A 14,246-nucleotide genomic window follows, 5' to 3' on the forward strand; every position below is an offset into this window, starting at 1 on the left:
CCCGGCGGCTCCGCTCCCCGCCGCCGCCCCGGCCGGTTTCGCTTTTGTTTCGGCGCGGGAGGGCGCGGAGCCCGCGGCCGCGGAGCGCGCCCCCCCCGCGGCTGCCAGGGCTCCTGGGGCGCGGGTGGCGGCAGCAAGCGCGGCGCGGTCATGTCTAACGCGGGCGCTCCTTCCTCTGTTCGTCCCCCCGCCGCTGCAGCTCGGAATTACTCCTTTCTTGACATCTTTAAACAGGCTGGAAATTTGGGGGACGTCTTGATGTTGGTCAGAAGTCTGCATTTATATGTGTGGATAAATATGTTCCATGTGACAATAATGGGTTTTAAAGACTGGGGTGAAGGAAGCAACATCCCTTCATTACGTGTAAATATGTTTCAACAATATTTGCTTACCCTAGGGCTTGTCAAACAGGTATGGTTTCCCACCGCCTGAGTAGTATAAACCCTAGGCTTGATATTCTGCTCTGGTATAATTTTTACCACCAAGGGTGCTTGCGTCAGTACAAGGCATTTTATACACTAATCTGGTAAGCCTGCACACTGCAAGCACTGAAGTACAGCAGAACCCCCCCCCCCCCCCCCCCCAAACCCAGTGTCTTGCAGGAAAAAAAGCCTTACTGAATTTGTTAACATTTACATAAAGTAATTCTAAACTCTTATCACCACGAAAGCTAGCACAAAATGCCAAATTTCAGCCAGCTCTTTCTTAAGCCATTTAACACCTGAATACCTTTATGCATATATGGATGCATAGTGCTTTACTTATTACATATTTTGGTGATACTAAATACAATGTTACTGTTTCTTTGGGATGTACTGTGGGGAGGACTTTACCTTTCCTTCCTCCCCTCAGTTTTGCTTGTCTTTGAAGGAATGCATCTTTTTGCTTAAAGTTACCAACAGTGACTTGCAGGGGGAGCAACCTGTAACATAATGTATGACACTCAACTAAGCATACCCCCAAAATTTCTTAGGATTCTTAAAATTCTTGTGAACCATGATAATTTTTGCTTAGGGTCATCTGCAAATATTCTTGTGTTTTCTGGAATAATTACATTAAAGCTTATAGATGAAAACCACTTTTTTTTCCAGGAAGTGGGCTTTACTGTAATTTACTTCTCCTACTGAGGTTCATGTTTCTTTGAAACATACACCACATTGTGTTTTTTAACTTACTTTGGTAGATGTACTGTATCTAGTTGCTTTGTTTGTGAGTTCAGTTAATTTTCTGTTTAGTACGTCACTACTGTCATATCAGAATTGAAGGATTTTTTTTCCAAACACAGTAATAGCCATGTTGCAAATATAACAATTTATGTTTCTACTGAACTAAAAACATTCATGCATCATTTACTGATTGTTGGTTCCTCTGCTTGAAAAAGTTTCCTGTTCATAAAACCTAGGATGATACCATTTCCGTGATGTTATTTAGTTGCTACTTCATTGTTGCATGATGTCAAGGTAAATCTGGGTAATATATTGATTACATTTTAAATGGAAATTATTGTATTGTAGGGAGAGGAAAACAACCTTCTGAGATTCCTGAATTCACAGCAGTTAAGGAGCTTGATTAACTAGTCAGGATGCAATTTTGCATGCATACAGTGTACATGTTAGATTTGTTTTGTTTGTCTATCTGTTTTTTTTTTCCTTAAAACTGAGAAATTGCATATCCTGTGGATATGAGAGAGAACTAATGTGCCTGAGAAAAGTAAAGAGCCAATAGTGGTTAAGGCAGTAAGTTGGTTGTGTAGGTATATAGTTTTCCATCATATCACTTGATTCTTTACCTGATAAAAATGTTTGATTTGCTAAAAATCTGTTTGTCACTAGCTTTCTGTTTTTCTTCTGACCTTGAAAATTTGGGAGGGCAAGTTAAGGATCACTTGCCCATCTGTATAACATGGAAATAGGAACATTCTTCTCACTGTTTGTTTTAGTCTTAGGATGGCATCTTTCTGAGCAAGAATTAGACCTCCTTTGTGCATGGAATGTCACACATCAGGTCCTTTCTAGATTAGGTGCATAGGACAGAGGTGACTGGAAACACAGAAAGAAGAGGCTGTCACAGTTTTGCCTTTCTCACCCCCCCCCCTTTTTTAATTCATCTTACCCCTTTTTTCTAGTTTTATTTCCCTAACTTAATTTTTTCTTTCACTAAATCTTTTCCAGTATTTTTAATAGAAATTTATTAACATAGCTTCTGTATTTTCAAGCCTTTCTTATTTGAAAGACTCAGTCTGTTTGTCCTGCTGCACAGTACGATAAACTGCACAGGCTCTGCATAATGCTCTGAGTTTAGAGGTGTTTTCTTTTTGTCATCTTGATCAAAGCTTTCGGGTTTTGTGGGTTTTTAAATATAACACCAGAAATGTCTCTTGAAAGTTTGAGGTGAACATGGGTTACAAACTGGCAGTATACACTGGTAATACATTCAGTGTGTTCCTGCCCAAAATTCTCAGTTACAGCTGAAGTGCCCAGACAGAAGTGCCTCCCTTCCTCCCCCCCCCACCCCCCCAAAAAAAGTGGAAAAGTCACTTTCCTTACTTGGCACTGTTAAATGCGCACCTTTGTAAGGTGATTAACTTCATGAGGCACAATGTTAGATAAATTGGTGTTACATTATAAGCTATTTGTGCAACTTTAATGTTATACTCCATAATATTAAAAATAAGGCTTGTGAATTTGATTTTTTTGCATTCTTCATGTTGCTATGCCATTGTGTCGCAGTGCACAAAGTTTAAATGAAGAAAGTCAAAGGTATTGTTTTAATTATTATGTGATGTTGTCTGACATGTTTAATTTTTCTGCAGATTAACACTATAGCCCCACAATGTCCCTGAAACCACGAGTAGTTGACTTTGATGAAACATGGAACAAACTGCTAACAACAATTAAAGCTGTTGTTATGTTGGATTATGTTGAAAGAGCAACGTGGAATGACCGCTTCTCGTATCCTTTAAGTGAAAATCTGACTTGGTGTGTTTGTGTATGTTTAGCATGTAGTAGGCCTATGTTATGTAACAATTTCAGTGGTTAGAAGCCCATTGTAAGGTTGTATCTGATATTAATCCCAGGAGTCAGTGGATATGGTCAAAGGGATATGAAGTATTCTGTATGAAAATCACCATTGTAATAAAAAGTAAACCAGTCTGAGTTTTGCTTGCTTTCAGTAGCATTAATATTTAGTTTATGCTATAGCTGTTTACAAAAACAGGTGCACCAAACTCCTCCTATTCTGATTGTGAGGTTTTTTTTGTTTTCTTAAGCGTGTGGGGGGAAAACAACACCTGAGACTGAGAATCCATACTTTTTTTTTTTAAATATGTGCGTCTCCTCCTTGTATTTTTAAGTGTACTGATGACTACCATGTTAGACATTTCTATAGCGAGGGTGTATAAAAAAGCTGTCTTCCTTTCTTTCCACTGTTATTGACTCTCTATTCATCAATAGCTAAGAATAATTATTTTAAACATATCTTTCTAGCTTTGATCATACAGTCTTGCTGTTCACGTCCTAGCTGCACATATGATGTTGTTGTAATGGAAAGCTTGCATTTTACTTTTCAAATGGGTTTATACTAAGAAGATTTAAGTTTGAGCAGACTTTTAAAAAGTGTAACAGTTCTAATCCACTTGCCCAGTGTCTATGCATTCATTAGCCCATATGGCATTGTGCATAATTGGAGAATTTTTGGAGGCTTCTCAGATGTTCCTCAGAAATCTGACCGAGTTTGATTTGATTATTGGGGAAGAACAGTTTAAACTTAGCAAAAATTTATCATTTTTTCTGGGTTAAAAAAAAAAGAGCTTCTGAGAAGATTCTCATACATAATTATTACAGCATAAGCTTGTTTTATCTTTAGGAGCTAGACTGTAAAGTCTCTTCTCTTTCTGAATGTGTTACTGATTTTCAGGATTGGTTTTCCTATGGTTTGAGTGTGTGTGTAAATATACACAAAACTATTAAGTTGATTGTAGTCGATGTGAAGCTTTGTGCAGTGGTGCAATAATCTTCAAGTGGCTCTTTCATTTTAAAACTTTGTAATTGTTTTCTGAGGGCATGACATCACCTTATCATGGAGTCAAGTTCAAACAACCAAAACTTACAGATTCTTTGGGTTAATTAGGTGTGCCTGTTGTGCTGACAAATTGTGCTGTAGCCATTCTTTGTAAGCAGTTTTTTAAGAACTGCCTATTGCAGTCTTCAAAAGTTGTCAACTTTCATAGCTTAAAACTGTAGCCATTTTAACAAGAACACCTAAAAGGATTTTAAATTCAAAATAATAGTTGAATGAGATATTGCAAATGATTGCTCTTGTCATACTGCTCCACTTAGAATTTCTTATGCAAAAGCCTTGTACCCCAGTCTGCTGTTGATCCTCTTTTGGGACTTCTTCAGTTGATCAAAATCAGTAAGAGAACAGTTATGAATAGCAGACTCAAGAAGCAGACTTGCAAGAATCATTTGGCATGTAATTCTTAATACCTTACTGTTATCTCTTAATTATGTTCCTGGGAAGGTGGCACTGTTAGGGCCTTATCTAGCATCTTGCAGGCACAGTCAAAAGCCTTTTGGAGTATCCTCTATAGCTGAATGCCCGGAGGAGCTTGTGTGACTTGAAACTTCCAGCTTAAATGTTTGTTGACTGTTTAGTACTTATGCTAGCTTTAATCAAGTTATATGTTTTAACATAAGCTGCTCACTAAGTAGTCAACAACTTTGTGAAAGTGGTAGCTCTTCTGTACAGCTGGTGTGAAAGCTTTTTTCCCAAGTTTTAAATGTAAAAATAAAGATCTGAAGTATTAGTTTAAATGCTAGATCTTTCTAAAATGTATCTTCTTGTTTTTAATAGCTTTGTATTCTGTGTTTTGTATTCTCTGCTAAATTGAACTTAATTGGAATAATCTGTTTTAAAACACCTACAAGGGTTTTAAAATTAGTGTCGGTATCTAGGCTTTCCATAGATCAGGCTTCAGATGGGTGAGGAAATGTCATGTTTGTTAGTTTTTCTTGCTTCTTAATAAGCATAACAAAAAGGTGGAAAATAGATTTGAACTATGTATTAATGAAATTCATAAAGGTTATTTCATTGATTATAGTACTACTTGATCTGTGTAGTCTCTCTATAGTCTAAACAATGACATGAAAACAAACTGTGAGTAAGATAAAACAAAGACCCATGATTTCAGTCTACAGCAGTCCATTGCAACAAGTGGTTGTTTTCTTGAGACTGCTGAGATCAAATGAGATATTCAGACTAGAAGTATTTTAGGGGGGAGAGGCTTGTAATGTGCAAATTCCACTTCTGGAATTACTTCTTGCTTATATCCTTCCCCAGAACTTGAATATAGTGTTCTCTTTATAATTCTGATGATAATTTCATTGTTAAACATAGGTTATCCTTAAACATAGCTTGTATCTCCTACTTGAAATCCTAAAATGTCAATGAGCTGGAAACCCCAACTGTGTAGTGTTAAAATCTTCTGGAAAAGATCACTTGAAAGATCGTATGTCACTTTATTTAAACTGTGAGTCATCTTTAGCTACCTTTGACCTTCAGATTTCCTCTCTGATCCTCTGCAGAAATAAATGTTTCTGGAGTTGTTTCATTGTCCAGTAAATGAGTGACAGCTATGTCTCTCTATTTGAGATGTTACTGTAAATTTGGTTCTTGGGAATACCTTGAATAACTTTTAAGACTTTGCTTCTAACTATTCAGTAGGCTAGGGAGTGCTGTTTAAATTAAGAGATTAATCAAGCTGGATTACTGATTGGTAGTTCATCTATATGTCTTAGCTACCTTTTGGCAATAGAGCTTTCTTGAACAGGTAAAACATCAGGATCTTCCTGCTATTGACTTGTTTTTGTTTTTTTAGCTGTAGAACTGATTGTTCCACCAACCAAGTAAATGGATGAACAGTGTATGGGAAGGGTGGGGGGGCTGCAGCATAGGGGCGGGGTGATCAGTGCTGCAGATTTTAAGTGTACAGTGTGGCCATAGCCTATTACTTTTTTTTCCTTTTTTCCCCCATGCTTCTCAACCCTCCAACCCTTATTTTACAAGGATACTGTTACAAATCAGAAACTTACATCTGGATGTACCTAAATGAGTATCTTTAAGATAGGAACCAATCCAAGGGGAATAATACGAGCATGATTCTTTCTACTGACTGTGAGTCCTCATGTGCTCCATGAATTTCAGTTGTCGGATGTGTGCTATTACTGTGGAAGATTGAAATCACAGAAATTTTCCAGAAACTCCTCTTTGATCTTGCAGAAAATATCTGTTCAAAGCTGTCTGTTAATATGTGGTTTTAACTTGATACTTTTACTTTTTTAACCTTTAGGGCAATATTTGTGATCATTTAGGGCCTCGAATGAAGTATTTTTTGTTGATAGTTGTTAATCTTCTTTTTTCCTCTTAGTTTGGAATGGATTCAGTTTCCCACTGCTGCATAATGCCCTCCAAGTAGCAACTACCTGAGTACTTAAATCACACAAGGTTTTTGATCGTCTTGTGTCCTTCAACACAGAGTGGAGGTCCCTAAGCAACAGTTGTGCTTCAGCTTCCTTGACCTTTCTCAGCCTGCAGATCAGGGTGCTGAACTGAAAGGGCAGATGGCTTTCACCATTAAAGATAAATTATTGAACAGTAAGGCTTCTTCCAAGGGACAGAGGAATAGAAAAAAACCTTGACTTAAGTTTCTGGAGTAAAATATCAGATATTAATGATTAATCTTCCACTAAAGTTTTTTGTTATGGGATTCACAACATTTTGAGGGGGGAAAAAACCACTCAAGGTTTGACTCAGGGGTATGTCTTTGAACTTCTTAAATTTTAATTCTGGACCCAAAGATATTGTTAGATGAACAAGCTAGTCCAGGTTGAGCCAGAATGGGAACTTCCTGTGACCAGTCTGTTCTGGAGCACGTTTCTGAGAGATGCCTCTTTCTTGACATTCTGAGGAGAATTCTGATAAAGATCTGTATGAACAAAATAACTCCACTCAAGATCCGACTCTGATTGTTGGCACTCCCTGAGATTCCACTTGCCAAATAAAGCTTTTTTCCATCTAGTTGCCCTACATCAGTATCTTCTCTGTTTTGAGCAATACCTTTATTTAAAAAATGAAATGTGCTTTTAGGAAAAGTTGTGCGATAAAAGCTTGACATTATTCTGTAGAACAGAATAAGCAAATGACTTGCCAGCTGTCCTCATGTCCTTTAGCTCCTTTTAGACTGGCACTTTTTTTTAAGGTGAACTGGAGAAAGCAGATTTTGTCATCTTTCATGTCATCTTTCAGTTAAAGAACTTTCCTTAAAAATAATCTATACTAAGTCATTATTTTCAGCATGACTGGTTTTGTATGATACTTAGGCTGAAATGTATGAGCCTGGCATTTTTAGTTTATTTCTCAGTGATGTTCACCTGAAGCTTGGCTTGGTCCTACTTCTCTGGCAGCAAAGTTCTGAAACATAAATTCTTCTCCTTACAAAGTGGTGGAGGAATATATAAAGTGTCTTTTAAGTAAACAAAAAAACCCTAGACTTTGGAAACATTGCAAACTGAAGGTGTAGCTCCGCAAGAGACTTCAGTGACAAGGCCAGCTTAAGAAGTTTGACTGTTCATTGCTGCCCTTTTAAGTGAGCAAGTATAATTGTTTTGTGGGGCTCTGTGATCTAAACATGATTACTGAAATGATAATAATTGTTAAAAATGAAACCAAAGTTTTTGGATCCACACCACCACCACCACGGTAACTTCATTTGCAGAGTTGTCCCACAAAACTGTTTTACCTGGGAAGTTGGGGGGTATGTGCTGGGGCAGCAAATTGTTTTGGACCTGGGGGAAAAAAACTTCATGTTTTGCTCTGCTCTATGCTTGACTGATCACATTCTTAACCTAATTGATGCTTCTTTTCTAATAGTTATGATTTCCATTATCCAAGAAGAAATAGTCTTATTGATTATTGAATCTGAAAACTTAGATTGTTCGTAGATCAGGGCTTAAATTTCAAAAAATGAATCATTTTATCTTTTGTATTTCACTTAAATTCTTCTAAAATGTGAGGGGGGAAAAGATTCTGTAAATGTTTGATATGTTTTCATGCTTTAAGTAGATATAAACCTTGACTTTGAGCCCAGAGACATTTATGCTTTGTGTGTGGCCTATCCAGAACCTCTTGGAGAGAGACTTTATACTGAGACTAAAATTTTTTTGGAAAATCATGTACGCCATTTGCACAAGGTAACCTGTATAGTTACTGGTGTATGTGTGGGTATTTTTTGCCTTTTTATGACTTTTGGGAGAGTTTTTGTGTGTTCTGTATGGATGAGGTTGTACAAATTTTATGAGACTGAATCACAGATGAGTGTTCAGGGGTGTGTGTGTGTGTATAGGCTAACAAAAAATCGTTATTTTGTGTTAAATGCTTATAACCAAACAAGTTACAGAAATGTCTTAGTTTTGAAAATATACTGTAATTTGTCATTAGCCTTCTGTTAAGGTGTAAATGTATCCACTTTGGATACATTTGGAAACCGCTTGTATATACTTTACTAAATAAAACTTCTGAAATATGAAGGAAATGAAGTAACAGAAATGGTTGGGAGGGGAAAAGGTAAAATACTGTTATGACAAATAACAATACTTGTATACCTGTACAGCTGTGAATTGACTTTTGTGTCATCAGCAAAGACTGATTTCAACCTGAATCATGATTCATCATGTTGGATATATAGGATTGATGAATAGTGGCTCCTTGTACTTCAGTAAAAAGAGAACTAGATTTAAATAAGATGCCTGCCTCTCTTTGGTGACTGTATAGGAATGAAGAATTTCAAATTCTGGATAATACTGCTGAATGGCTTATCACTATATTTTGAACTTAGGTACCTGTTTGTTTCACAAGATAGGCTGAGCACCTTAATGGGAGGTTACACTGGTCTACTTCTGACACCTTCGTAGACTAAATCAGTTCACCAAACTGTCAGATAACCCAGTTAAAAAGTTCCTCTCAGCTCATTTGCTGAGCTGAATGAGTTCACTGAGAATAGCCTGGCAAGCACCAGCACAGGTAGAAGCTATGAGAAGTGGACATGTGCTTTCCACTACTTCCTAAGTTGGCTCTCCACCACTGTTCTTTGAAATAATGTTGGAAAGCCTTTGTGAAACTCATACTGCAGAGGAGAGGACTCTTGATTCTGCCTTGTCTCCTAGCATTCCTTTCATGGGTTAATTTTGCATAGGCTTTGTTGCTTGAGACAGAATTTTAAAAAGCGTGCTCTAGAGAGAACTATGGTTAAATTCCTAGAATCTCATCCTCCTTCACAAATCACACTGATTTGTTTAAATCTGAATTGTTAAACTTATTCCTTTTAGAATATGAATATATATTGAAAAGTTTAGTACATCAGCAACTTCTTAGGTGATAATTAGCTTAAACTCCAAAAGATTTGGGCATAGATTTACAGAACTTAAGACATGTTTACATTTGTTAGGTCCTTGTGCATGTATATCTGTGCTTTGTTAAATCTGTTTTTTTGCCAGGATTCTTCATAGATGTAAGAACTTGTCTAAACCAGTAAGGTATACTGATTTTAAGTGTTTATGGCTGAAGTGAGTCACCTCCTCCAGTGTGCATGTGGCTACATGGGTTTAAAATTGGTCTGTAACGGTGGGGAGATGGTTACGTGAGTTATTGTGCCAACACGATGTAAGAGTATGAACCATGCTTTTTATTCATGCCCTTTCAAAAGTACTCCTATAGAGACAAGTATAAAATAAATTATAGAGATTACTCTTTTAAAATACAAAATAAAACAACTTTTGATATTGTAGTTGGCTTATCAAAACTTCATAGTAAGCTTTTAGCTTGTTTTTAGGTCATTGCAATGATGTTATTTTCAAACTGGTTAAAGCTTAGGTGCAGTCTTGATTTTTGAATCTGTGGTTATTACTCCAAAATGGTAATCCTATTATAACTTTTACTTTATACTTATAAACTTTCTACTTAGGTATACTATTTTCATATTAATCTTAGGGGGTGTGTTTGTGTGTGTCTCTTCCTTCACAGAGAGTTCTGGAATCTGAAGAACAAGTATTGGTTATGTATCACAGATACTGGGAAGAATATAGCAAAGGAGCAGACTATATGGACTGTTTGTACAGGTAAGCATTGCAAATGAGTTATTTAACTTCTGAAATTATTAAAATGATCCATACTTTAAGTCTACGAATGTTGTTCAAAGAGGACAGTAGTTGAATATGCCCCAGGTCAGTTTTGGAGAGAGTGTAGTTATGGTAGCAGAATATGAGAAAAAAGGAGAAATGCTCCAGCAGGTTTGTTGTGCACTGCTCCTTACCACTGAAGTAATTATCCAAGATGATTGCTGCTGTTCTCTCATCATTCATATAGGTTACTTCTGTTGTGTCTGATGTTGCAGTGCCAAATATATTGGTGCTAACCATCCCACCACTGAAGCAGCTCACAACACTAGCTGTCTTTCTATAAGGATGACCCTGTACTGAAGTATGCAGTTGAACCAGTGTGTTGACTTCAAATCTTGGATAGGTACCTTGGCAAAAACACACTTCTCCCTTCTAGAAGAGGATATATGCTCTTTGGGTACTTTCTTTTCAGGTGAATGTTTGAGCTGCAGGGATTGGAGAGGGAATGAAATTTCTCCTTGTTGCTTTTCTGAAAGTTTTTTGAGAACGGTAGCTGTTCCCAGTCATCCTCTTGTCATTCTTGTAAATAGCAATGACTCCACAAGGGCTCTAATTTTCCCAGAGACTTGAGGTGTGACTGAGGTGTTCCCTTCTTTCTTACTTTTTTTTTTTTTTTTTTTTTTTTTTTTTTAGATGGGTTTTTTTTTTTTTTTTTTTTTTTTTTTTAAGATGGGTGTAATGTTTTCATATTTGCAGTCATTGGATGTTTCCCGATTGCCTCAGTCTTTCGAACAGAGTAGAGTGTGACCTTGCAGTGGTATTTCCTAGCTCCTTCAGGACACTTGCTCATGTCCCATTTGCTGTCATGGGGCTTCGTTATGTTTAGCATATTTAAGTAGTCTCTAACTTGATCCTCTTTTGTTCAGTACCTTAAAGTACCTTTACTTAATAACTTTTTCTCTCAAACTTTAGTGTAGGCACAGAGTTTGACAGCATATATTACATTCCTTCTCAAGAATAAAAACCTCCTTATGGAAGAAGCACAAGTGTGCTACCTTTTTTTCCCCCCTTTTTATTTTTCTTTCATATACAGCAATGTTCAGGTCTTAAACAAAGGACTACTTTTGCTGTTTACTCTGTCACCAGTACTCGGCTCTTTCTTTTTCCCCCCACAGTTCTATCTTGTTACTCTGAAGTGAAGAAAGTAAGCTATGATTTTTCTGATTTTCTTTTTTCTTGAATTAGATTAACTAAAGACTTTTTAAAGTGTCTTGTAAACTTTGGAGTAATTTACACTTTAATAATCCTTTCTTCTTTTTGTCTGGAACAGCCATCCAGACAAATAATCTTGTCATATCTTGGAGATTTTTACCTTCTCCAAAGACAAAAATATAAAGAACAATTTTTTGGCTTTTTACGTGGTCATATATATGCATATGAACGCACATGCATGCAAATTATTAAAAACATTAATAAAATGGCTGATTCTTATTATACAGTGATGTATCCATTTATAACTTTGTCATGTACTTAGTAATTGCATATGCCTACACGTTCTGTGGCTTCCAAAGCAATTTAATTGTGAAAGTGGTAGTTGGGGGAAAACCTTGAAAAACAAACTGGATGCTTCTGAAACTTAACTTATAACTAGTCCTAGCTAGTTAGTGTTGTCGTGTGTGTGTGTGTTTGTTTGTTTTATTGGCTCCTGCACATCAGAATGTGAAATGATGTTGTCACAGGAGGTCTTCGTCCATTTCTGTGTCTGCGAGCACTTGCAGCAACTTGTGAAAATTGTTAGCAGTGTGTTTTTGGTATAAATTTCTTAAAGGTGTTTTCTCAGTACTTTGTCAGTTTATTCCTGCGTGCTGTTCTGCTAATAACTGGACTGATGTGTCATTTTGAAGATCAACATAACAAGCAATTATATAGGTAGCTGGTTGTTGAATTGGCCATTTTTGTGCACAAACTACAGGATTGAATTGTTGCTTTAAACTGCAAATGGAATGATTTAGCTGTTCTGCTATTTTTTCTTTTGTAACGAAGAGGAGCCAGCAATAAGTCATTTATAATCTTGCAGTGTCAATTAAGATTTTTTACTTTTTTTGGAATGTTTTTGTTACCCTAGGGGATGCTGCTTAAAGACAAAATATGTTACCAAAATTTATATCACAAAGTCTGACTGTGTAGAAGGGAGAAGAGGTTTCAAACAAACAAAAGATGGTTACCCAAAAGTTTCTTCCTTGTCTTTGGAGAGGTTTCAAAGGAGGAAAAAATCTGAATAGAAGGGGCATACCCCTCTTTGCTTCTTTTTTAAAAAAGTGCTTCTAGAAGCGTGTGTTGTCATATGTGTTGCCATATACATGGATGGTAAAAGACAAAGGAGATAAATTCTTCTGGGTTTATTGTAGAGAACAAAAATAACAAGCAGCTGTCTTGAGACAGGTAAGGTCTTAGGATTATTATATTCGAGCAAAATTTCACAATGTTTGTGTTGCCAATACTAATATTTGTTTCTTACCCAGGAGTGCATAATTCAAACTACTAAAATCAAATAAAACATTAAAAGAAAAAATGTACATCTAATCATTCTGACAAGGTTTTGCAAAGTTTATATCCCCAAGGATGTTGTGGGCTATTGTGTTGTAGAAACATTGCTTTGGGAATGTGGTTTCTGTGTCTAGAATGGTAGCCAGTGGCTGAATTACACTTTGGCTCATCTAAAAATACCAAATACATGAAAATTACCATGTAACCTGGTAATCTGTCCCAAGAATTAGCTACCGTTCTGATTGTTAAACAAATGTTTTCAGTTTAATTTTTTGCTAAATGCCTTGTAGAAGAACTTAAACTTATACTTTTAGTTTGTTGGATTACCAAGTCCTGAATCTGAAAAATTTCCCCATAAAAGTACTTATGTACCAGGCATTTTTCTGATATTAATTGATAATGTAAATGGAATGCTCCTTCAGGATTCCACTCTGAAGTGGATCTGTGTTGAATGAGTCTTGCATCACTCTTCTAAATTCTGAACTTTTTAATATCTTTCTGGAGTGTAATTGACTTTAATGGAGAAGCTGAAATCAGTTGGTGTGAAATTACTGTTTTCACATCATTTTCAGTTATTTCCTTGTGCTAGCTTTTGGTTCTGAAAATTAATGGTAAGAGTAGGGAAATGGGAGAAGAAAGGAGGAGGTTTGGAAAGACATTTGTCATTCAGTGCTTCCTCCTTCGGAATTGCGTGCAAAATTAGTTTGAAAGCTTTAAGCTAGAATGAGGTGAAGCTTTTGATGAAATTGTGATTTTTGCCTGTCCACTTCTTGCCATCTGCCTCTTAATTGAATCAGACAAGTTTTTGCAGGGGAACCTGGCCTGAGTTAAACTCACATGTTTGTAATTATAGTAGTTTTAAGCTGGATATGTTGTTTTTGAGAAGGCATGCACTGATGCAAGAGAGAAGGTGTGAATGAGGAGAGCACTGGACTTTCTTTTAGCTAGCTTTACAGGAAAAAGCAGAATGGCAGCTGTTATCTGACTGATTTTTTTTAAATGAACAAAAATCCTCAAGGGGCATGCCGGCCTGCCTTGTGTCCTGACCGTTTCGGATGTCCACGCAAGGGTGCGATGTGGCAGACCTGTGGCCTTCCACACAGACGTTTCACACACACGTTTACAGAGCATGAGCTCTGGAATCAATGGATGAGGGTTACTGATGGTTGCAGAACGGCTGAAGGTATCTGTGAGTCGGAAAGTAGGTTAGGAGCTGGGTTGTGTACCGTCACCGCAGCATTATCACAAGTCTTCATTCTTTTGACTCTGTGCTGCTCTCAGTTCTTTCAAGCTCACAGGTTCCCATAGTGCTTTTTTCTTCCTTGCTTGTTTTTTGCCTTCCTCCCAAAGTGTTCAGGTATCACTAGTCTGGGACGGCCTCTGAAGTCTGATGCTGTTAAAACACTTCAGTAATCTGGCCCTCTTCAGTGTCTGAAGTGGGGCATTTTAAACTGTTAATCAGATCTGAACTTTTTTAAAAATTCTTTCTCAGTTACGCCCTTTAAGCATTAACATAACAAATATTGT

At 36.9% G+C, this 14,246-nt stretch overlaps 1 protein-coding gene across 4 annotated transcripts in view; it reads left to right on the plus strand.

Moving 5' to 3' along the window:
* CUL2 (cullin 2) overlaps positions 1 to 14,246 on the plus strand; it is a 54,122-nt gene that overhangs the window by 734 nt on the left and 39,142 nt on the right. For all 4 annotated transcript variants that reach the window (XM_026068524.1, XM_026068526.1, XM_026068527.1 and 1 more), the window contains exons 2-4: positions 2,813 to 2,951; positions 8,147 to 8,249; positions 10,078 to 10,172. In XM_026068524.1, the coding sequence (XP_025924309.1) occupies positions 2,833 to 2,951; positions 8,147 to 8,249; positions 10,078 to 10,172 (317 nt within the window). In that variant the 5' untranslated portion in view covers positions 2,813 to 2,832. The remainder of the gene's footprint in view (positions 1 to 2,812; positions 2,952 to 8,146; positions 8,250 to 10,077; positions 10,173 to 14,246) is intronic.

Source organism: Apteryx rowi, unplaced genomic scaffold (genome assembly GCF_003343035.1).
Source record: "Apteryx rowi isolate R43461 unplaced genomic scaffold, aptRow1 scaffold_274, whole genome shotgun sequence".
In the NCBI taxonomy this organism is placed as follows: domain Eukaryota; kingdom Metazoa; phylum Chordata; class Aves; order Apterygiformes; family Apterygidae; genus Apteryx; species Apteryx rowi.